General features: G+C 51.5%; 2 protein-coding genes across 4 annotated transcripts in view; both read right to left on the bottom strand.

Annotated features, from left to right (window-relative positions):
• ssbp4 (single stranded DNA binding protein 4) overlaps positions 1-9,191 on the bottom strand; it is an 84,094-nt gene extending 74,903 nt beyond the window's left edge. Inside the window, exons 1-4 of one of the 2 annotated variants that reach the window (XM_067968574.1) lie at positions 8,993-9,191; positions 8,275-8,347; positions 8,090-8,151; positions 6,133-6,217 (exon numbers count right to left, since the gene is read on the bottom strand). In XM_067968574.1, coding sequence (XP_067824675.1) covers positions 6,133-6,217; positions 8,090-8,151; positions 8,275-8,347; positions 8,993-9,048 — 276 coding nt within the window. In that variant the 5' untranslated portion in view covers positions 9,049-9,191. The remainder of the gene's footprint in view (positions 1-6,132; positions 6,218-8,089; positions 8,152-8,274; positions 8,348-8,992) is intronic. The other variant, XM_067968575.1, reaches the window with a different exon arrangement.
• A 5,915-nt stretch (positions 9,192-15,106) lies between these two features.
• On the bottom strand, positions 15,107-23,821 carry keap1a (kelch-like ECH-associated protein 1a). 2 transcript variants are annotated; one of them, XM_067968572.1, is made up of 5 exons: positions 23,211-23,821; positions 21,869-22,545; positions 21,257-21,462; positions 19,591-19,767; positions 15,107-17,102 (listed from the first exon to the last, which is right to left on the bottom strand). In XM_067968572.1, exons 1-5 carry the CDS (start codon positions 23,775-23,777, stop codon positions 16,936-16,938), a joined length of 1,794 nt encoding a protein of 597 aa, XP_067824673.1. In that variant the 5' UTR covers positions 23,778-23,821; the 3' UTR covers positions 15,107-16,935. The 2 variants fall into 2 exon arrangements, with proteins under 2 accessions (XP_067824673.1, XP_067824674.1); XM_067968573.1 differs by having other exon boundaries at positions 16,931-17,071.
• Positions 23,822-24,628: the final 807 nt, after the last annotated feature.

The raw sequence follows: 24,628 nt of genomic DNA, 5'->3' as shown, positions 1-24,628 counted from the left end.
TGGGGTTGTTTTCTTTGGAACAAAGGAGGCTGAGAAGAGATTTAATTGAGGTGCATAAAATTATGAGGGGCCTAGATAGAGTGGATAGGGAGGACCTATTTCCCTTAGCAGAGGGGTCAGTGACCAGAGGGCATGGATTTAAAGTAATTGGTAGAAGGATTAGAGGGGAGCTGAGGAGAAATGTTTTCACCCAGAGGGTGGTGGGGGCCTGGAACTCACTGCCTGAAAGGGTGGTAGAGGCAGAAACCCTCATCGCATTTTAAAAAGTACTTGGATGTGCACCTGAAGTGCCGTGAGCTACAGGGCAACGGACCAAGTGCTGGAAAGTGGGATTAGGCTGGACAGCTCTTTTTCAGCCGGCACGGAGACAATGGGCCGAATGGCCTCCTTCTGTGCCATAACGTTCTATGATTCTATGATTAGATTCCAGTCTGTAACTCACCCCCGGGAATCTGTTATTCTATATGTAAACCCCCCCGAACCCCTCGATTAGAGTCCAGGGATGAGCCTAAAGCAGGAATGCAGTCGGTGGGTATTTAAATAGTCGGGTAGCTCCTCTTTGCGACGTTTTGTGGTACAATCAGCAACATTCCGATTCTATGGAAAATAAACTAAACTTTTCGCAATCCTCACCTGCCCCGTCATCCCCAGTCACTGGTGAGTGGAAAGACTGAGAACTCAAGCTCCAACCTCATGCAGTTTTACCCAGGTACCAAGTACCTGATACCATGACAAATAACAGGGCCAGCTGGGCCAGCGAGACAAGCTCCCTCGATGCTGCACTAGTTTTAAAACTCAAGCTCGGTATCATCCACGTGTCGTCCTGTCTCCTCCCCTTTCCAAACTTGCTGCACCCTGGCCTCGGCCCTTCACCCTATGTGTTTTGGCGACTGTTGCTATGGTGACACTTCTTGCTCCCCAACTGACTCATCCAACTTTCCCAACCGATGCTTCAGTTTTTTTCCCCGCTACGTCCCTGATAATTTCACACCTGGGGAAGGCGCGGAGAGGACTGGAGGGGCTGAACTACCCTCTAAACCCAGGAGGGACCTGGGAATGGCTCAAGGAATGACATCAAGAAAGACAAATCTTAATGCAAAGAGTCTAGGATCTGTGGAGGAGCAGAGATTTAGGGGTCCGTGAACAAAAATCACTAAAAGCCAGTAGACAGGTACAAAAAAGTAATCAAAAAGGCTAATGGAATGTCAGCCTTTATCTCAAGGGGGCTGGAATTCAAAGGGGAGGAAGTGATGCTTCAGTTGTACAGAGCCCTGGTCAGACCCCATCTGGAGATTGGGTTCAGTTCTGGGCCCCGCACCTCAGGAAGGAGATATTGGCCTTGGAGGGGGTGCAGCGCAGATTCACCAGAATGATACCGGGGCTAAATTATGAGGACAGGTTGCATGGACCAGGCTTGTATTCCCTTGTGTTTGGAAGATTAAGCGGGGGATCTAATCGGGGAAAATTATAAAAGGATTCGATAGGGTAGAAACAGAGAAACTATTTCCTCTGGTGGGGGGAGTCCAGAACAAGGGGGAATAATCTTAAAATTAGAGCCAGGCCGTTCAGGAATGAAATCAGGAAGCACTTCTTCACACAAAGGGGAGTGGAAATCTGGAACTCTCTCCCCCAAAAGGCTGTGGATGCTGGGGGTCAATTGGAGCTTTCAAGTCTGAGATCGATAGATTTTTATTGGGTAAGGGTATCGAGGGATTATGGAGCAAAGGCGGGTAAATGGAGCTGAGGTACAGCTCAGTCATGATCTAATTGAATGGCGGTGCAGGCCCGAGGGGCTGAATGGCCTCCTCCTGTTCATAAGTTTGATGTCAGGTCTTCAATCAACGAGAGGGTGAAGGGAAAAAAAATCATGATTAAAAGGAGCTAAAATATTAGCTCAGAGAAGGGGATGAGATCATAACATCACCTCTGTACCTGGATAATATTTAGGCTGCTGCATCCAGTGCTATTTTACAAAATGGGTTACTTTGCCATGGAAACGGCGAGAGGCTCAGCGTGGTTGGTTGTCCCCAGTGCACACACACTTCACAGGAACCCAGGGACCCATTTCACAGGGCAACCCATCAATAACAACCCTTCCACCTACTGCCTCAGAGGGCCAGAGGTCAACGAACAGAGCATCAATCCTCAGTCAGTAGCCTCTCGGTCCCTCCTCCAGGGCCCAGCCTGCTCCCTCACCACTGGTCGACTTGAGGGGGGGGGCGGAGGAGGAAGGGGGAAGAAATCCCCGTTCACCAATTACAGTATCACGACCTGCGAGTCACTGCTCTCATCTCAGGGCTCCGAACGCTGAACGGGACTATGAGTACGCAGCCCGCGACACACGCAGCCCGCGACACACGCAGCCCGCGACACACGCAGCCCGCGACACACGCAGCCCGCGACACACGAACGCACTGTTAATGGGAAGATGCAATAACATTGTATGGAAAATAGGAATAGGAGGCTGCCATTCAACCTCTCGGACCTGTTCCGCCATTCTATCAGATCATGGCTGATCTGTACCTCAACTCCATTTACCCTCCTTTGTTCTCTGGATACCCCTACCCAACAAAAATCTATCAATCTCAGTCTTGACAATTTCAATTATCACCCAGCGTCCACAGAACTTTTGGGGGAAGAGAGTTCCAGATTTCCACTAACCTTTTTGTGAAAAAGTGCTTCCTGATTTCACTGTAATTTTAAAATTAAGCCCTTTTGTTCTGGTTTCATCCACCAGAGGAAATAGTCCCTCTCTCTCTACCCTGTCGATGGATATTCCCCCAAAAAGAAACAAAGCTTTGGAAACACAGTCCTGGCCTCGTGTGGCCCTCGGGCATCCCTTAACGAGGTGGACCGCTCGCTCGCTCTCTCCCCCACGATGGTCCATTGACCAAATGCCCTGCCCACTGTGTTGTTGAGACACACGGACCAGGAAGGGAACAAACAGAATCAAAGAAACCAGCACGAGAGAGAACAGTCACTGGACCAACTCATCTGGGGCTTTCAGATTCCACTCGGATGCCCTCCCACACTCCTGCACAGTGTCAACTATGGCTCAGTGGGTCGCACTCTCTTGCCTCGGAGTGAGAAGGTCGTGGGTTCAAGTCCAAATCCAGAGACTTGAGCCCATAATCTAAGCCGACACTCCCAGTGCAGTACTGAGGGAGCGCTGCACTGTGGGATGGTGCAATCTTTCAGATGAGATGTTAAACTGAGGTCCCAGCTGCCCTCTCAGGTGGATTTAAAAGATCCCATGGCCACTATTCAAAGAAAAGCAGGGGAATTCTCCCCTGTGTCCTGGTCAATATTTATCCCTCAACCAACGTCACTAAAACAGATTATCTGGTCATTATCTCATTGCTGTTTGTGGGATCTTGCTGTGCGCAAATTGGCTTTTTTTTTTATTCGTTCATGGGATGTGGGCGTCGCTGGCGAGGCCGGCATTTATTGCCCATCCCTAATTGCCCTTGAGAAGGTGGTGGTGAGCCGCCTTCTTGAACCGCTGCAGTCCGTGTGGTGAAGGTTCTCCCACAATGCTGTTAGGAAGGGAGTTCCAGGATTTTGACCCAGCGACGATGAAGGAACGGCGATATATTTCCAAGTCGGGATGGTGTGTGACTTGGAGGGGAATGTGCAGGTGGTGTTGTTCCCATGTGCCTGCTGCTCTTGTCCTTCTAGGTGGTAGAGGTCACGGGTTTGGGAGGTGCTGTCGAAGAAGCCTTGGCGAGTTGCTGCAGTGCATCCTGTGGATGGTACACACTGCAGCCACTGTGCGCCGGTGGTGAAGGGAGTGAATGTTTAGGGTGGTGGATGGGGTGCCAATCAAGCGGGCTGCTTTGTCCTGGATGGTGTCGAGATTCTTGAGTGTTGTTGGAGCTGCACTCATCCAGACAAGTGGAGGGTATTCCATCACACTCCTGACTTGTGCCTTGTAGATGGTGGAAAGGCTTTGGGGAGTCAGGAGGTGAGTCACTCGCCGCAGAATACCCAGCCTCTGACCTGCTCTTGTAGCCACGGTATCTATGTGGCTGGTCCAGTTAAGTTTCTGGTCAATGGTGATCCCCAGGATGTTGATGGTGGGGGATTCGGTGATGGTAATGCCGTTGAATGTCAAGGGGAGGTGGTTAGACTCTCTTTTGTCTCTCTTGTCTCTCGGCTGCCACGTTTCCTACATGCAAGTTCTTTCTTTCAACTACAGATCTTTGGCCTTGGATGACCTCCCCTCTACCCACCATCATGATGTACCACCCTTGCACACACTCAACCATTAACCTGGTTGAAAGATCCTCTTTAGAGGAACACTGGATTTGTTGCCTCTCATCACAAGGTTCATTCTTGGAATGTGGGCATTGCCGGCATTTATTGCCCATTCCTGGTAGTCCTGAGGTGCTCGGCCTTCTTCCTGAAACGTTGCAGTCCACCTGTTGAAGGTTCTTGTGATTTTGTGTAATAGTTTGATACAACTGAGTGGCTTGCAAGGCTCATGCAGCTGAGGAACTTCTACCCCAGTGAGAGTCGGTGTCTGTGGGACCCGTACCCCAGTGAGAGTCGGTGTCTGTGGGACCCGTACCCCAGTGAGAGTCGGTGTCTGTGGGACCCGTACCCCAGTGAGAGTCGGTGTCTGTGGGACCCGTACCCCAGTGAGAGTCGGTGTCTGTGGGACCCGTACCCCAGTGAGAGTCGGTGTCTGTGGGACCCGTACCCCAGTGAGAGTCGGTGTCTGTGGGACCCGTACCCCAGTGAGACTCGGTGTCCGTGGGACCCGTACCCCAGTGAGAGTCGGTGTCTGTGGGACCCGTACCCCAGTGAGAGTCAGTGCCCGTGGGACCCGTACCCCAGTGAGAGTCAGTGTCTGTGGGACCCGTACCCCAGTGAGAGTCAGTGCCCGTGGGACCCGTACCCCAGTGAGAGTCAGTGTCTGTGGGACCCGTACCCCAGTGAGAGTCAGTGTCTGTGGGACCCGTACCCCAGTGAGAGTCAGTACCAGGGGAACTGTATCCCTGCAATATTCAACGACTAGAACAGGGGTGAATTTTATTCTTATCATGTCAAGGGGCGTTGATGCTGGGAAATTGAACATTTTTGATATTTAGTATTGAGCTGTCCCTCACACACTGATACTTCCCCACGTGTGTTTATAAACAAGAGCAGGGATTGATTAAAGTCACCACATGGAGGAAAATATCAGGGCAACAACAACTTGCATTTATATAGCACCTTTAATACAGTAAAACATCCCAAGGCGCTTCGCAGGAGCAATTAGCAAACAAAATTTGACACCGAGCCAAGGAAGTACAGGTGAGAGGTAAGTTTTACGGAGCGTCTTAAGGTGTCAACTGACCAAATGTAAAGTAAAGGTCCCTGTATTCAGCGTCAACTACACTACACAGTGAGTAATCCTTACCCTGCCGAATAATCATTAACTCTGTACAGTTAGTGAGTGACCCTTACCCTGAACAAGCAGTGACTCTGTACAGTTACACAGTGAGTAATCCTTACCCTGCTGAATAATCATTAACTCTGTACAGTTAGTGAGTGACCCTTACCCTGAACAAGCAGTGACTCTGTACAGTTACACAGTGAGTGACCCTTACCCTGCTGAACAGTAACTTTGTACATACGGCACTCAATAACAATCACTAAGCTAAGATTGTCGGACTGTAGCAGAGATCAGTTTCCCCAGGTACAACTGCCCTCGCCACTAAGGGTTCACAGCGTGACACCACCCCCCATCCCAATCGGTGAACTCTAAAAACCAGTACAACGTCGATCACCTACAAACCCGACCATAATATCTGGGAAACGAGCAACATTTTTACAAAGCAAATTAGGTGAAGAGCAGAGTTGGAGATTTGTTTCTATTTAATTAACACTTTTCGGAAGATCCTGCTTATAAATCAACAAAGGCACAATTAAAATTCGGTCAAAATCCATCCGTCCTTTGACAAAAATGGAGTCACGTCTCACAGCAGTTACTGCAAGTTAAAACACAAACACACACACAGCCAAGCACACACACAAACATACAGATAAACACAAATACATACACCCTCTCTCTCCTGCCAGAAATGATACTACCTTCAACAAGACAGAGAACCTCTCCATAATGAATAAAATTAGCATAAAACTCACATAATCATGGAAGGCCTTGGCTTCACTCGAGTGCTCACATGTTTCACGTCTGTCAGGAGCTGCACAGTACAGATCCCAAAATACACTAGAGAGAGGAGACAGAACTGGTCACTGCAAACTCTTCATCAGGCTGGATCTTAGTTTATATTGTCATTTATTAGTTAACACTGTCAAACATAGGAAAACACCCCATATATACATACCCGCCCTGGTACTGCAAAACCTAGCTCCCTGAGCCTGATCTCGATAGGGGACACACAGACCTCACTACTCAATCCCAATCTGGATCCACTGGCTCCATTACTCAAACCCAATCCCAATCAGGATCTAAAGGCCCCAGTACTCACCCAATTCCAAACCTAACCTAGACACATTGGCTCCAATCCCAGCCGAGATCAACAGGCTCCAGAACCTCAATCCTAATCGCAAATTCCACCCAAATCCAAAGACCCCAGTACTCAAACCCAATCTAAGAACCACAGGCCTAGAACCTGAATCCGATTCTGATCCCAGTCTGGGAATTCTGGTCCCCAGTTCCCAACCCCAATCCTGGAACTGCAGAACCTGGTGCCCAGTCACAGTTCAAACCCCAGCCCTGGTGAGCTATCCCCATACAGCATAGGTCAAGCTCCCATACATCCCAGTCCTAGTACCCAATACATCCAGGGTCCAACTGCACACAGTGTCCCACAGCTCTCAATGTACAAGATCCACCGAGCAGCTTGGTGGAGGGTTTTAATGTAACAGTACACAGCAAGAGGCAACTTCAGCACTCAGCAGTGGTGAACCCGATGTCCTGGAACAGCAGAGTTTCTGCCTGCTGCATTTACCCAAAATGTTAGTCCAGTTCCATTTTACTCCAATCCAGTTTGAAATGGACAAAATTCAATGTGAATTCCCACTGACCAATCAAACACCATGATGAGGGACTTCAGTTACACGGAGAGACTGGAGAAGCTGGGGTTGTTCTCCTCCGAGCAGAGAAGGTTAAGGGGAGATTTGATAGAGGTGTTCAAAATCATGAAGGGGTTTTGATAGAATAAATAAGGAGAAACTGTTTCCAGCGGCAGGAGGGTCGGTAACCAGAGGACACAGATTTAAGGTAATTGGCAAAAGAGCCAGAGGGGAGAAGGGGAGAATTAATTTTTTTTACGCAGGGAGTTGTGATGATCTGGAATGCGCTGCCTGAAAGGGCGGTGGAAGCAGATTCAATAATAACTTTCAAAAGGGAATTGGATAAATACTTGAAGGGGAAAAATTTGCAGGGCTATGGGGAAAGAGCAGGGGGAGCGGGATTAATTGGATAGCTTTTTCCTGCATTCCCCCCAACCTTCTCCCCATCTCTCCTGAAGGTACTGCCTCTTGCCAGGTTGAAGCCAAAGAGGGCTGACCCAGTCCGATACCTCCCCCAACTGGCGAATGTGTGAGCCGAGGCAGGGATTGTAAGCAGGATATTTGACTGTGGGGGGCATCGTTGCTGAGCCTGACCTTTTCTTTCACCTGACGGCAACACGTGTGCACTTTTCGGAGCAGGGATTTTACTGAGCAGTGATCGGGAGCAGGAACCCTGGCCAATTTTCACCCCTCTCTAGCTCAGGGTCACCAAGGCTAAACGTTACCTCAGGGGGAGATCAGGTAACTCAGCTCAGACCGCGAATGGAACCTGTGGTCATTCGCGTGTCAGCACAGCTCAGTAACCACCCCCCAGTCCACACACGGCTTCCTGTAGATATAGAGTGTGTTGAATGCCCCTTTAAAACACTGGGGCAGCCCAAATAAGTTTGAGATGGTGCGGAGAGAGAGAGGGAGCAATAAACAGCCAGGATAGAGAGAGGTGAGGAACTCCCCCTCACCATCTGGAATCAGGTTTCCTTTGTTTGAGGAGCTGGTCTCCTGGAAAACATCAGACACTTAAAAAAAATAAAACATAGGAAATACAAAGAAACAATAATCTTACCACCACCAGGAATGCAGGAACCCAGGAGGTTCTCCCAGTGTGATATTTTTTTCCCAACGGATCTGAAAATCAGGAAGGAGAGAGAGAGAGAGAGAGATCAGGATGGATGAAGGAAAGAAAAGGCAAAAAAAAAAGCCAAATTTCAGCGTTGGGGAACTTAAAAACACACGAGAGATATTATTTACCTCGGACAAAAAAGTCTGTGCAGATTTCTGTGCTCCCACATGGAGCAAGTATTCGTAAACATACAGAGCCAACCTAACAGAGAGACAACAGACAGAGGCTTCATTAAAAGAAATAACCCCGTGAAAACTTTTTTTTTTTCATTTTTGCACTTTTATCAATGTTAAAATATTTTTTTTTAAAAAGATGCTCCAAGGAGCTGACTCACAGAGGCTGCAAAAACCCCACACAAACCCCCAAATAAATATATATATCGGAACAAAACATCCCCGAGACTCAGAGTCTCTCTCCCCGGGAGAGAGGAGCTAAAATTCACAATGAAACTGAACTGGGTTTTTAATATATATATTTTACAAACATGAAATGAAATATTGGGAATTTTAGAAGAATTAAAACTTGTAAAATCGCAGCAAACAAAACAAAAACACACTTTCCAGACACGCGCGGGTTTTTTTAAGCAAAGCTTTTTAATTCCAGAATTTTAAAAACAACAGATTTTTAAAAATGCAATGGAGAATCATTTTTTTTTACAAAACTTTACAAGAAAATGCCTCCTCGTTCCATTCAGCATCCCCCCGGAACGGAGCAAAATAAAATCCCAGCTCCCGCAGGTTTGTTTTAATTCTTGCAAGAGCCACAAATGTTCTCTCTCTCTCTCTTTTTATTCCTTCCTCCTCCTCTTTCTCCTTCTCTCTCTCCCTATCTTTCGCTGCCACTTACTTTTCCCTTGCCTGACCGTCCGAGGGAACCGTACATCCTTTCCCCTTGCTGTACATATCCGCTGTCTGCCTCTTAAAGCTGAGCACACACCTGTCAAAGGAACGAGCCTCTCGCCATCTCCATAGCTACATCTGAGCAAAGCTCCCAGACCATTGGGCACCAACCAGCCACATTTTCCGAAGGGGAATTTGAAACCGACCCGAGCTGCAGGATTTCTCTCTCTCTCTCTCTTTCTCTCTCTCTATATATTTGGTTCTGAAGGGCTGCATGCTCCCTCTGCCGAGAGAAACACACCAACGTTTCTTAAAGCAGAACTGCCTCCCTCATCTTAGAATAAGGGGCTGCTCTTTCAAAACTGAGATGAGGAGAAACTTCTTCACTCAGAGGGTAGTAGGTCTGTGGAATTTGCTGCCCCAGGAAGCTGTGGAAGCTACATCATTAAATAAATTTAAAACAGAAATAGACAGTTTCCTAGAAGTAAAGGGAATTAGGGGTTACGGGGAGCGGGCGGGAAATTGGACATGAATTTAGATTTGAGGTTAGGATCAGATCAGCCATGATCTTATTGAATGGCAGAGCAGGCTCGAGGGGCCGATTGGCCTACTCCTGCTCCTATTTCTTATGTTCATGGGGACCCTTCTTCAAGGGGATGGCCCACCGAGCCCCAATCGACAGGGCACCCAGTTAGGGCTCTGTGGGTAGCCCCCCTCTCCCCGCCGAGTCAGAAGGTTTTTGGGTTCAAGCCCCACGCCAGAGACTTGAGCCCCATAATCCAGGCTGACACTTCATGACCTCAGGACGTCCCAAAGTGCTTCACAGTGTTGGAATGTGGGGAAATGCAGCAGCCAATTTGCACACAGCAAGATCCCACAAAAAAAGCAATGTGGTACTGACCAGATAATCTTCGTGATATTGGTTGAGGGATAAATATTGGCCCAAGGCACCAGGGAGAACTTCCCTGCTCTTCTTTTACATCCACTTGAGAGGGCTGACGGAGCCTTGGTTTAACGTCTTATCCCAAAGACGGCACCTCCGACAGTGCAGCACTCCCCCAGTGCTGGCACTGGGAGTGTCAGCCTAGATTATGGGCTCAAGTCTCTGGAGTGGGACCCAATCCCACCACCCTCTGACGCAGAGAGGTGAGTGCTACCCACTGAGCCACAGCTGACACCTTGAACGAGAATTTTGGGCTCTTCAACCTTGAAAGGAGGCACGTGAGAATGCTGCTTGTAGAGCGAGAGATAGAAATGTGACAACTGATAAAAGGACTGATGTCGGAAAGCACCCCGTCACATGGAGTGATTAATTCGAGAGGCAATTGTAGGTCAGCACAGACTCTGATATCAGCTCCGGGATCAATGGTAGGAAGGGACCGTGGCCACATTGTGGGGGCACTGTGCGTATACAAAGGAAGTTTGGAGCATTGAGTTTGGGAGCCCCAAGGGGAGCCAACCATTGAGGAATGCCCAGAGCCCGAGTCCACTTAAACAGACCATAACTAGAGGAAAATGAGATCCTCAATAATTAATCAGAGAGCTCCCCTCAGTGGCTGGACGAGCAAAGTGCTGCACTGAGCTGCACAGAACTGGAAAGGTCAACACCAAGAAACTGCATTTATATAGCGCCTATAATGTAGTAAAAACATCCCAAGGCGCTTTACGGGAGCGATTATCAGACAAAATTTGACACCGAGCCCCATAAGGAGATATTAGGACAGGGAGGTAGGTTTTAAGGAGTGTCTTGAAGGAGGAGAGAGAGGCGGAGAGGTTGAGGGGGGGAATTCCAGTCGGTCTACATTGAATTAGCTGATCCAGGGAAGTGCCAAGTGTGTGTGAGTGGACATTGAATGAGGACAGGATTGGGCCAGGCTTGATGCTCCCATGACCAAATAGCTTGTAGACACTCACCATCTGGCATATTTGGATGAGGTACGGGGGGGGAGGGGGGCGGGTGGGCAGAGTCGGGGGTGCGGGGGGTTTCTGGCTTCCATGGGGATCCGTACCCCAGGAAGAGTCAGCACCTTCAGGAGAGATGGGGAAAGGAGAGATGACAAAGTGTGTGTGTGGGGGTGAGGGGGGATTTATTGTTTTGTGAGGATTTGTCTTAGTTTAACAGCAGAAGCTGTCGGTTAACATACATGTAATGTAGGAAACACGCCAGCCAATTTTCACACGGTAAGGTCCCACAAACAGCAATGAGATAAATGACTAGATAATCTGTTTCTTAGTGATGTTGGTTGAGGGATAAATATTGGCCCCAGGACACTGGGGAGAACTCCCCTGTTCTTTGAAATAGTGGCCGTGGGATCTTTTACGACCACCTGAGAGGGCAGACGGGGCCTCAGTTTAACATCTCATCCGAAAGACGACACAGCACTCCCTCAGTACAGCACTGGGAGTGTCGGCTTAGATTATGGGCTCAAGTCTCTGGAGTGGAGCTCAAACCCATGACCTTCTGACTCAGAGACGAGTTGCTGCCCACTGAGCCACGGCTGACACTGACGTACTCAGATTGCACTCTGCACCTGAGTGGGAAATGCTTTCACGCTGACACACGTCTGACACCCCACACACTCCAAATACGCTGCACACATGCTCCAAATATGCTGCATACATGCTGCACATGCGTTCCACACACGCTTCACACATGCGTGACATGACCCTGGCCCTGCTCTTGTGCTTTCATCTGCGTTATGTTTTCACAGGAATGTTTTTACACGTGCAAATAGGCTGTAATTATACCCTGTTTATGCTAATGGACGCATTCCCAAAACCCCCTGGTGTTCTTCAAGCTCAGCTCATCAGCACCAGCGCCCCCCCCCCCCGCCCCCCGGAGTGCAATGAGCCCCCAGCGTGAGAGAGGGAGAGATCCCGAGACAGACAGATTGTTTCAGCTGCAGCTCTGATGTGTCCAGATTTAACGTGGTAAAACTTCCCAAGGCGCTTCACAGGAACGTAATCAGACAAAAATTTGACACCGAGTCACATAAGGAGATATTAGGACAGGTGACCAAAAGCTTGGTCAAAGAGGTAGGTTTTAAGGAGGGTCTTAAAGGAGGAGAGAGAGGCGGAGAGGTTTAGGGAGGGAATTCCAGAGCTTAGGGCCGAGGCAGCTGAAGGCACGGCCGCCAATGGTGGAGCGAAGAAAATCAGGGATGTGCAAGAGGCCAGAATTGGAGGAGCGCAGAGATCTCGGAGGGTTGTAGAATTGGAGGAGGTTACAGAGATAGGGAGGGGGGGTGGAGGCCATGGAGGGATTTGAAAATAGGAGGATGAGAATTTTAAAATCGAGGTTTTGCTGGACCGGGAGCCAATGTAAGTCCGCGAGCACAGGGGGTGATGGGTGAACAGGACTTGGTGCGAGTTAGGATATGGGCAACAGAGTTTTAGGGTCACTGCACAGTCTGGGGCTGTATAATTAAATACCCCAACACAATCTGGGACTGTATACTTAAATAACTCCAGTTTTAATGGGACTGTATATTTAAATACCCCAGTTTTTATGGGGCTGTATATTTAAATACCCCAGTATGTTCAGAACCCTACACACAATCCAGAACTGTAAACTTAAATAACCCCAGATCTGGGACTCAGTAATGAAATTCCTCACTTTAAGGAAAGGATTTTAAAATGTTAAAATCACATGGGACAGGCTGCAATACCTGGACCCACAAAATCCCTCAATGGGAGGGCACTCCACAAACCCGTACAATCGGTGCACAGCGAGGGAGCCAAGTACCGTAGCCCTGGACCTGACCCGGGAGTGTCTGGGGCCAGTTTAATTGTCCCGAACCCCTGCCAGCGAGATCTGCAACATTGTGTGGGGATCCTTGAAACTGACCCTCACATTGCTATTGCCAGGCTCGGCCGCTTGGCAGTCTCTCGGCATCCTTATTGTTTAATGTGGCAACAGGACCAAGCTGGGCTGGGCTGCTTTCCACATCGCTCTTAAAGAGGTAACACATCTTAAAGGGGCATCGTTATTCCCTCTCCCAGGGTTAACAACCTGACCTACATTTGCCCCCAGCATTTTTATTTATTATTCACAATTTTCCCAGGCTTTCTTTTTTACAAAGTGCTGACTCTCACTGGGGTACGGGTTCCACGGGCACTGACTCTCACTGGGGTACGGGTTCCACGGGCACTGACTCTCACTGGGGTACGAGGTTCCACAGACACTGACTCTCTCTGGGGTACGGGTTCCACGGGCGCTGACTCTCTCTGGGGTACGGGTTCCACGGGCACTGACTCTCACTGGGGTACGGGTTCCACAGGCACTGACTCTCACTGGGGTACGGGTTCCACGGGCACTGACTCTCACTGGGGTACGGGTTCCACGGGCACTGACTCTCACTGGGGTACGGGTTCCACGGGCACTGACTCTCTCTGGGGTACGGGTTCCACGGGCACTGACTCTCACTGGGGTACGGGTTCCACGGGCACTGACTCTCACTGGGGTACGGGTTCCACGGGCACTGACTCTCACTGGGGTACGGGTTCCACGGGCACTGACTCTCACTGGGGTACGGGTTCCACGGGCACTGACTCTCACTGGGGTACGGGTTCCACGGGCACTGACTCTCACTGGGGTACGGGTTCCACGGGCACTGACTCTCACTGGGGTACGGGTTCCATGGGCACTGACTCTCACTGGGGTGCACACACAGGGATCACTGGGCAATGATTAAAGCAGGGATCCTGTCTGAATTTTCCCCTCTCCTTCCTCGCCCATGGACACTCAGGCCAATTATTGCATTCCGATCGCTGAGATCGGCTAACTCGGGCCCTGGGACCTTGTTGCTCTGTGCCCCTCACTGTCGGAGCCACCAGTGCAGGGAATACTCTGAAAATCGCTAAAAATCATTACTTTATAATAAAAGTTCACATTTTCACACTCTAGAAAAGGCCCAGAGATTCACAATGGCAGTGCTGACCCTTAAACCAGTCACCATTCACTTGGAACTGGTAACTACCCGATTGTTAAAGTCTCCACTTTGCTGTACTTGAAATATTAATGACTGGCTTTCCAGTTGATTCCAATCCATCACAGACATTGCTTGCCCCTTTAAGGCCTGTCCTGAGCTAAAACAACCTACAGCATTTGTTGGTGAGTAGGTGGGTATTTAAAGGTATCATGGGAACTAGTAATTTCTGCCTTGCAAATAAAAATGCTTATTTTACAAACAATGCAAAACATCAAGTGTCAAAGAATGGCGGAAAGAGGCCCCTCCTCACCAAGCTTTACAGTAAAGGCGGCTCAGTGTTTTCAAGGGAGGGATCTTAGCCCCGGCTTCTGAAAGCACCAACTCTCCCTGGGGTACGGGTTCCACGGGCACCGACTCTCACTGGGGTACGGGTTCCACGGGCACCGACTCTCACTGGGGTACGGGTTCCACGGGCACCGACTCTCCCTGAGTACGGGTTCCCCGGGCACCGACTCTCCCTGGGGTACGGGTTCCCCGGGCACCGACTCTCCCTGGGGTACGGGTTCCCCGGGCACCGACTCTCACTGGGGTACGGGTTCCCCGGGCACCGACTCTCCCTGGGGTACGGGTTCCCCGGGCACCGACTCTCCCTGAGTACGGGTTCCACGGGCACCGACTCTCCCTGGGGTACGGGTTCCACAGGCACCGACTCTCCCTGGGGTACGGGTTCCACGGGCACCGACTCTCCCTGGGGTACGGGTTCCACGGGCACCGACTCTCCCTGGGGTACGGGTTCCACGGGCACCGACTCTCCCTGGGGTACGGGTTCCACGGGCACCGATTCTCCCTGGGGTACGGGTTCCACGGGCACCGACTCTCACTGGGGTACGGGTTCCACGGGCACCGATTCTCACTGGGGCACGGGTTCCACGGGCACCGACTCTCACTGGGGTACGGGTTCCACGGGCACTGACTCTCACTGGGGTACGGGTTCCGCGGGCACAGACTCTCACTGGGGTACGGGTTCCGCGGGCACTGACTGCCCTCCAAAACCTCACCCAAGTGGCCATGTGGCGAGTGTTAGCAGGACATTCAGCTCTGGAAGGCATCACTATTGAGCCCGATCCTGTCCCCCTCTCCCCTTCAAGGGGGAGGAAAAACACAGACAAGTGCCAGAAATCACAGTCTAGTTTTGTTTGACATGGTTTATTTTCATACCGATACATCTGAAAATCTTCAAAAACGAACATAATTTATATCTGTGACTATGTACAATTATCGACAGTAATTACATTCAGAGATCGTCAGCAGGAAACACTCACTGGACCCACGCACCCACTCCGTGTCTCCCTCCCCATCCCCTCGCCCACTCCCACCAGCTCTGGTTCAAGACACTGCCCTCTATCTTCGATATTAAGGGCCACTGTTGCCAGGATGGGGCGGCTGTCACTGTCCTCGGACTGAGGGGGAGGGCTCTATAATCGGCCTCAGTACCCCCAAGATAGGAAGAGATGGGTTAAAAAAAAAAGAGCTTCGGATCACGGCCCAGTGCGAGAGAATGTTTGTGTGTGAACATCGGGTAAGGACAGGACCAGACTCGGCTGCACTGCCTCACACAGTTCAATAGACTCACTGCCAAGGCTCACACATGAAGAATAGCCACTTGGACGAGTTACTGGAATCCGACCAGTGCCCATGGAATCGTCCTGAGCGACTGGATGCACCCTCGGGAGAGATGGGGGAGTGGGGAGAGCAGGTGCAAGTTTTGTTACTTTTTCTCTTGGGACGAGTGTAGTTTTTCTTTAATCGTTCTTGGGCTTCGCTGGCAAGGCCGGCATTTATTGCCCATCGGGAAGGTGGTGGTGAGCCGCCTTCTTGAACCCCTGCAGTCCGTGTGGTGAAGGTTCTCCCACAGTGCTGTAAGGGAGGGAGTTCCAGGCTTTGTTTCCGATTCTGTTGCTTGTGTCCCACTCCTTGCAGAGTGTGATTTTCTGCAGCCACCCTCGGCTGAGTGGGCCAACAGAAGAGCCTTAAACCCCAAACATTCACCCACCCTCCCTCCCTCCCTCCCTCGGCCAGGGTCCTGAGGCCAATTGTAACACTCCAACTATGACCCCAAGCCAATTCAGCAGAGACCAATGGTTGAACCTATGACCCTCCTGGTCGCTGTGACTCAGTATTGGATTTACCTGCTTACTTGATGTAGTGACTACACTGGGACCAGGTATCAGCCCAGAAAACCCACAGGACACTGATCCCAGCAATTGGCAGAACAAGAAGGGTTCACTGATTCCATAAACCCCACAGCCCATGTACACTCTACCCCATCATGGACTCTCCCCACCCTGAGGAGGGGTTCTGTATAAAGACTCTCTGATCCTCAATTGTGATTAAGTGGGAATTTAGAATATCTATTACCACTCACACACCCATTGGTCAGCCCTGTCTAGTCTCCTTACACATAACTTCCCCCCTCAAAAAACCATGGGAAGCTCCTGCACAAAGTGGGGATATGGTGTATCCCAGTCTTGGCCCAGTGTCCAGCCCTTCGCCCACTCCATCTTGCTCCCTGGAGTATATGCTCCTCAGTCTGGACCTGCCCCAATCCCAGACCGATATCCATCCAGCTCCTTTTCGAAAGAAATGATCAACAAATCAGCTTTCCGCTTGGAGTCCGTGCCACCTCCATATTTGGGGCTTTAAACCCAGGTGTTGAATTCGACGCTCTGGGAGTCTGAGTTACGAGTGCCGTTTACATTTACACCGCGGATCCCTCTCAGAGTGTCAGAGACTCGGATCATCTCCCTCTCGATCTCTTCTCTCGAGGCTCTCTGCAGAACTTCCAGCCGTTCCGTGCTGGAGCGGCCTACACCAAACATCGGAAATGGGGGAGTTGGAGAGTCTGAAATCGCAGAATGGAGATGTCTTTCTCACGGATAAGTGCGGTGGGGAGTGGGGAGGAATAGGGGAGGGCACAGCTGTCTCTGGCCGTTTTCTGCAACATTAACCGCGAGGGTGGTTAACTATCTCCGTCAGCAGGGGTCAGGTTTCTTGGACACGGCTCCATGGTGACTGCGACTCCCACTCCACTACGTCCAGAGGGCATGTTGGTCACCTCTGTCCATTCATCCTTCTGAGGGTCATAGCACTCCACACTGTCAAGGAAACCTTTCTGATTAAAGCCTCCTACACATTTGGGGGAAGAAGGAATTATTTCAAATGTCAATGTTTAGAAGCCAAAGTTGAGGCAAACCCAATGGCTCCATTCAAACCGGTACTGAGGTACGCAGATCAGAGTGGTAAATGTAACTAGCAGAGGAAGAGGCCATTTGGCCCATCGTGTCTGTGTCAGCTCTTTGCTAGAGCAATCCCAAACTAATCTATTGTCCCACTCTCTCCCCATAGCCCTGTATCAATCCAAAACTAATCCCACTGCCTCACTTTCTCCCCATGGCCCTGTATCAATCCAAAGCTAATCCCACTGCCTCACTCTCTCCCCATGGCCCTGTATCAATCCAAAACTAATCCCACTGCCCCACTCTCTCCCCATAGCCCTGTATCAATCCCAAACTAATCCCACTGCCTCACTTTCTCCCCATGGCCCTGTATCAATCCAAAGCTAATCCCACTGCCCCACTCTCTCCCTATAGCCCTGTATCAATCCAAAGCTAATCCCACTGTCACGCTTTCTCCCCATCACCCTCGAAAAATGCAATGGTCTCTACCCCAACTACTCCCTGGGGTAAAGCATTCACACCCCAACAACCCCTGTGTAATAAGATATCTCCGAACCTCTTTCCTCTCTCGGCAACAATTTTAAACTGATGTCCCCTCATCACCAAATAGAGGTTTTTAAAATGATGACAGGTTTTGATAATGAGTAGGGAAATAGTCTTTCCCCACTCTATCAAAACCCTTCATCATTTAAAAAAATTCTATTAAATCTCCTCTTAGCCGTCTCTGCTCCAATGGAAACAGTCCCAGTATCTCAAGTCTCTCCTCATTGTTCTAGTTTCCCATCCCTGGCATCATCCTGGTGAATCTACGCTGTACGCTCTCTATGGCTTTAATGTCCTTTCATCGAATCATACAACACAGAAGGAGGCCATTTGGCCCATCGTGCCTGTGCCAGCTCTTTGAAAGAGCTATCCAATTAGTCCCACTCCCCCCTGCTCTTTCCCCAGAGCCCTGTAAATTTTTCCTTTTCAAGTATTTATCCAATTCCTTTTTGAAAGTTATTATTGAATCTGCTTCCACTGCCCTTTCAGGCAGCGAATTCCAGATCATAACAACTCGCTGCATAAAAAAATTCTCCTCATCTCCCCTCTGGTTCTTTTTGCCAATTATCTTAAATCTGTGGGGTTTTTTATTTGTTCATGGGATGTGGGCGTCGCTGGCAAGGCCAGCATTTATTGCTCATCCCTAATGTCCTCTGGTCACCGACCCTCCTGCCAGTGGAAAGTTTCTCCTTATTTACTCCATCAAAACCCTTTTCTGTAATGGGACGTCAGTAACTGCACCCAGTACTCTAACTGTGGCCAATATTTTGTGAACATTTATCATTCCTTCTTGGCGCTTGTACTCTGTGCTCCTACTCATAAAATCCAGGCTGCTGTTGGCTTTTTTTTGGATGCGTCTTCCTGCATTCACACTCTCAGGGAATCATGTATTTGGCCCTCTAGCTTTCGTTGTTTATTCCTTTTCCTCCTGTCACCTCACACTTATTCCCATTAAATTGCACCTCAGATTCCTCCCCTGGCCTGTGCTGATTTCACCCAGGACAATCAGTAGAAGCACTAAAACTGAATTACTAAAACCCTCCGAGATCTCTGTGCTCCTCCAATTCTGGCCTCTTGCGCATCCCTGATTTCCTTCACTCCACCATTGGCGGCCGTGCCTTCAGCTGCCTGGGCCCTAAGCTCTGGAATTCCCTCCCTAAACCTCTCCGACTCTCTCTCCTCCTTTAAGACGCTCCCTAAAACCTACCTCTTTGACCAAGCTTTTGGTCGCCTGTCTTAATATCTCCTTATGCGGCTTGGTGTCTAATTTTGTCTGATTACTGCTCCTGTGAAGCACCTTGAGACGTTTTACTATATAAATGCAAGCTGTTGTTGTAGAAAGGGGGGAAATCTGTCAGGGTTCCCCCACCCGATCACAGTCTCTGGAACCCACTTGTAAGGTGCCTGTTCCTGGTACTCCTGGGGATTATCCGCAGTGCAGGGCGTGCGATGCTATCGCAACGTATGTGCGGAGTTGGGAGGAGGGGCAATAAGGAGGTCAACTCCTTTAGTATGTCCCTCACCCACCTTTCCCATCTGAAGGCACCGACCCTTTCCGGGGTTTGGTTATCACCTCCTGCACCTCACCAGTCTGAGCCTACACAGCCTGGACGGGATATTTTACCACAGGGTGCATCGTAGCAGAGCCCGTTCCCATCGGCATTCACATTCAGGCACTTTCCAGCTGGATAGTGAGGGGGAACAGGGACCCTGGCTGATTTGTTCCCCTCCCAAACTCGGAGGGAGAGGGGCACTGAGTCTAATAGTGTCCCTACTCCTGCACCTCAGCTAAATCAGCACAGACCACGGATCCGCCCTGGGGTCAGTACATTTACCAATTGAGTGAGCTCGAAAGACCCAACATACTTTCCACTGCATATCGATATGGCCCTTACCCAGTGCGTAGATTTTGCCCTGATAAGCAGTTACCCCCATCGCACTCCGACAGTGCTTCATACTGGCGACACTCTCCCATTTATCGGACTCTATGCTGTAACGTTCAACTGATGAAAACTGCTCCCGTCCATCGTAACCCCCGGCAACGTAGATGTAATTGTCCAGCGCAACGACGCCTGAGGGAAGAGACCAAAACAGATCAGGTCCAGAGGGAGAGGTGGTTCATGGACCCCCAGCATCCTGGACCAACCCCTGTACAACCCACGCCCCTACCCCTGTACAGCCCACGCCCCTATATAACCCACCCGCCTATCCCTATATAACCCACACCCCTACCCCTATATAACCCACACCCCTACCCCTATATAACCCACACCCCTACCCCTATATAACCCACACCCTTATCCCAATATAAGACCCACCCTACCCCTATGTAACCCACAACCCCATATTACCCACACCCCTGCCCCTGAGTGACCCACACCCCTGCCCCTGAGTGACCCACACCCCTGCCCCTGAGTGACCCACACCCCTGCCCCTGAGTGACCCACACCCCTGCCCCTGTGAGACCCACACCCCTGCCCCTGAGTGACCCACACCCCTGCCCCTGTGAGACCCACACCCCTGCCCCTGAGTGACCCACATCCCTGCCCCTGAGTGACCCACACCCCTGCCCCTGAGTGACCCACACCCCTGCCCCTGAGTGACCCACACCCCTGCCCCTGAGTGACCCACACCCCTGCCCCTGAGTGACCCACACCCCTGCCCCTGTGAGACCCACACCCCTGCCCCTGTGAGACCCACACCCCTGCCCCTGAGTGACCCACACCCCTGCCCCTGAGTGACCCACACCCCTGCCCCTGTGAGACCCACACCCCTGCCCCTGTGAGACCCACACCCCTGCCCCTGAGTGACCCACACCCCTGCCCCTGAGTGACCCACACCCCTGCCCCTGAGTGACCCACACCCCTGCCCCTGAGTGACCCACACCCCTGCCCCTGAGTGACTCACACCCCTGCCCCTGAGTGACCCACACCCCTGCCCCTGAGTGACCCACACCCCTGCCCCTGTGAGACCCACACCCCTGCCCCTGAGTGACCCACACCCCTGCCCCTGAGTGACCCACACCCCTGCCCCTGTGTATCTCTGGCCCAGAGGTGTTATAATAAATAAAAGGAAATTATTAGGGAAGCTTGAGGACAAGCTAATGGAAATAGGGGCCTCAATGGAACCATACCTCAATGGAACATAGGCACGGGAGTAGGCCATTCAGCCCATCGAGCCTGTTCCATCATTCAATTAGTCTATACAACCTGTCGTCATAATTTAACCCTTTTAGCCCCGGTATCATTCTGGTGAATCTGCGCTGCACCCCCTCCAAGGCCAATATCTCCCTCCTGAGGTGTGGGGCCCAGAACTGAATCTCCACATCCTGTCTGACCAGAACTCTGTACAACTGTAACATCGTTCCACCCTTTCTATTCCGGCCCTCTTGAGATAAAGGCCAACATTCCATTAGCCTTTTTAATTATTTTTTGTACCTGTCCAAAAAGTCATTGCCTGCGTGAGGAGCGGTGGGGGGGGGGTAAAGTGGTGGGGGGGTGGGGGAGAAATCACAAAAGAAGGTCCTCTTTAATTGCCCCAAATACTCTGTCGGAGGCCCACCTGCTCCACTGCGGATGGTCCCCATTGGGGTGACCGAGATCCACTCATCCTTTTCAGGGTGGTAACACTCCACACTGTTCAAACGGTTCTTTCCATCGAATCCGCCAACCGCGTACAAGAGTCCGTTCCACACGGTCACGCCAGCGCCTATCCGACACTCTGCCATTGGCGCTACCAACGTCCACTGGTTCGTTTCCGGGTCGTATCTACGAACAAAGCGGTAAGGGATGGTAAGCACGGTGTAAAGCGTTCCCCAGCCTTTAATCTCCCCCCACCCCCCCGTCAATTATCTCCCCTCCTCTCCTGAAAGCGTTGCCGGTCGATGGAGTTCGTGTTCCAGGACAGTACTGGCAATGTGCCAGTCTCACCCACTCACTCAATGACCCGTTGCAACTTTCTGCTCCCATCTACACTATTTACTGTGCCACCTAACTTTAGTCGCATGACGCAGTTGCTCACTGTGTCACTAACTCGGATCGCACTCCGTCACGCACTCCGTCACGCACTGGTCACTCTGCTCTGTCAACACTGCCCTCACATGTCGCCCTATTCCCGCCTGTCAGTTCTGAAAGGATTAACCCCATGACTCCCAGTCCCTCCGCGGTCACTTACCTCTCGACGCTGTGGTGGTGCAAAGACCCCCAGGAGCCCCCGACGGCGTAAATGACTCCATCGATCACCCCGACTCCTACCCGGTTCCTGGGCACGTTCATCGGCGCCCGTGGAGTCCACTGGTTGGTCATGGGGTTGTAGCAGTCCAGGGCGCCCGAGTCCACGTTCTCGCCCTCCGAGTTATTCCTGCCACCCGCCGTGTAAAAAAGCCCGAGCACCACGCAGGAGCCCGCCCCACTCCGAGGCACCGGCAGGTCCGCCAGCCGCAGCCACTGGCCCGTTCTGGGACTGAAGGCCTCCATGGTCGGCACCGAGTGGTGCAGGTACCCACCAGCCACGTAGATCAGCTGGTTCCCACGCTGTCTGACAGGAGGCAGCGGTTTGCGGAGATGCATCTCCTGGAAGATCTTGGAGAGGAAGTCACGGCAGGTGTTGGCCTTGTCGAGGATCGGGCACTCCTGCAGCTGGTGCTTGAGGAACCTGAGGGGCAGAGCATAGATGTGGAGGGCATTGAGGAGCGCATGGAAGTACTGGGCCCGGCCCTCCAGGTCCCAGCGCACCCACTCCAGGCAGGCCTTGTACACCTCAGACTCGCACAAAACGTTCAGCCCATCCTGGCTGATCAGATCCAGGAGCTGGCAGTGCATCAGGTTAAAGAATTCCTCCTCCTTGGTCACCTGGTGGAGACAAAACCACAGCTCAGGACAGAGTCTGAAACAGCGCGGGGCGGGGCGAGAGGGGAAGGGGGAGAGGGGGCAAGGGGGCAGGAGGAGAGGGTGGCAGGGGAGGAGAGGGCAGCAGGGGGGGGGGGGGAGAGGGGTGAACCAGGGTCACAGTGAAAAAGAGATTGAACTTTAAGTGAAGAGAGTGCAAAGACCAGAGAGAGTGAATGTGAGAGAGACAGAGGGAAAGAGAGAGACACCAGAGAAAGATGAGTGAGTGAGAGACAAAGAGTGAGAGAGGGAGCAGAGAGATAGAGTGAGAGAGAGATAGACAGACAGACATAGGGACAGGTTGATGAGGGTAGTGCAGTTGATGTTATGTGTGTGGTAAAACAGTGAGGATAGTGACAGACTCCAGGAGGATATTAGACAGACTGGTGAAATGGGCAGACACGCGGCAGATGCAATTTAAGGCGGAGAAGTGTGAACTGAAGTGGGGCTCAAGTCTCAGGCTCGAGTGGGGCTCGAACCCAGTAACCCGCTGACTGAGGGGGATTTTTCAGGGCACGACCCACCCAACCAAGCTTACATGATCCCATTGGGCCACAGCGGTTGAGAAACGGGAGGGAGCTAACGGGAAGAGATGGTGAGACCTGGGAGTTGGTGTTGGGTTTCTGTACCTCGGTGAAATGTATGTTGATGTATTCCTTCCCTTTCTGCCAGAGTTCGGCACAGCCGATCTGCTCTGCAAAGCGGCAGATCCCAATGGCGTTGGCCGAGTCCAGGTTCTTGACCAGGAAGTCGCAGCAGGCCTGGATCACGCCCTCCACCTGGTACATGGTACTGGCCAACAGGAGCTGCAGCACGCACTGCTCCCCCACCGAGACTCGGGAGGTGTAGGCAAAGTCGATGAGCCGCTCCATCACCCGGGGGTGGATTCCCTCCAGCCTCACCTCAGGCGCCTGGCGCTCCCGGAGGTTGCCGGTAAACATGGCCCTGAAGACAGGGCTGCAGGCGGCCAGGACGATCCGGTGAACGGCAAAACTCTGCTCCTTCCCGGCGTAGGTCACTCGCACCGTCACATCGCACAGCTGCTTGTCTCTCCACAGCTCCTGCATCACCCCCAGGGCTCGGGCTGGGTGTTTCTCCACAGTGTAATCCAAGTACCCGTGTCCCTTCATCGACGGGATAACCACAGCTTCAAACTTCACCGTTGCGTTGGCTTCTCTCCCACTGGAACAGAACATTTTCTTGTTCTTTTTTCCCCCGGGGATTCTGCCCCCTCCTCCTCCTCCTCTCCCTCCCCCTCCCCCTCTCTCTCCCTCCCCCTCTCTCTCGGAGCGGCTGTTTGTGGGTTTTTTATTTGGGGGGATTTCCGTTGCCCACTTGACTTGTTGGCAGGTCTCAGCTCATCGCAATGTTACCAGCCCCGCAAATACCGACTCCATCCTCGTCCCCACCTCAGGCCCAATCCTGCAAAGTCACTCAGCCGACGAATCAGCTGCTTTCCAACGTTCTTCCTTTTCCGGTCTGGGAGCGAGAACCTCGCTACAGGTACATCAGCTTCTGCCCAGAGATCGGGGTTGGGGGGGTGCTGGGGGAGGACAATATCTTCAGGGGGGTGGGACCAATTCCTCAGGAGTACAAGTAGCGCTCAGTGACAGGGCCAGGACTGATACCTTGAGGCCCCGGGCCCCAGCTACAAGCTCCAATCCTGATCGGAGAACAGTTCCATTACAGTCCTGTACTCTCTCTCCCTTTTGACCGTACTGCAGGACAGTCTGTGGAATGTTTCCGATGTTTAAAATGATGGCAGAGTTTGGTGTGAGTCACGGCAGATGGCACTGAAGAGAGATTCTAGACGGACTGCACCCCTTGTTCCTGCTCCCCCTCAGCTGTGGATCCGATGGCGAAAGGCCAGACGCAGGAAAAGGCCTCTCCAACCAGCGATCTGTGTCACACCAAACCGAGCATCGACAACATAGAATCCACCACTGGGGAGCTCAGCCAGCACTGCGGAGAGGAGCAGGAAAATCAACATCAGTCTATCGCTGGCAACTTAACATCAGTAAACTTTAAAGACACACTCAGTCCTGTT

The sequence above is a fragment of the Heptranchias perlo genome, chromosome 29 (assembly GCF_035084215.1).
Source record: "Heptranchias perlo isolate sHepPer1 chromosome 29, sHepPer1.hap1, whole genome shotgun sequence".
In the NCBI taxonomy this organism is placed as follows: Eukaryota; Metazoa; Chordata; class Chondrichthyes; order Hexanchiformes; family Hexanchidae; genus Heptranchias; species Heptranchias perlo.
Note: the sequence above shows the minus strand (reverse complement) of the source record. Positions and strands in the feature narration are given on the sequence as shown.

Bases quoted from the DNA above. Each gene is read 5' to 3' on its own strand.
- keap1a (XM_067968572.1), bottom strand. From the start codon at position 23,777: ATGTTCTGTTCCAGTGGGAGAGAAGCCAACGCAACGGTGAAGTTTGAA. The intron at 21,463-21,868 runs GTAAGTGACCGC...CTTTGTTCGTAG, and splicing joins CACCACCACAGCGTCGAGAG to ATACGACCCGGAAACGAACC. The intron at 19,768-21,256 runs GTGGGCCTCCGA...CTCTTCCCTCAG, and splicing joins GACCATCCGCAGTGGAGCAG to GCGTCGTTGCGCTGGACAAT.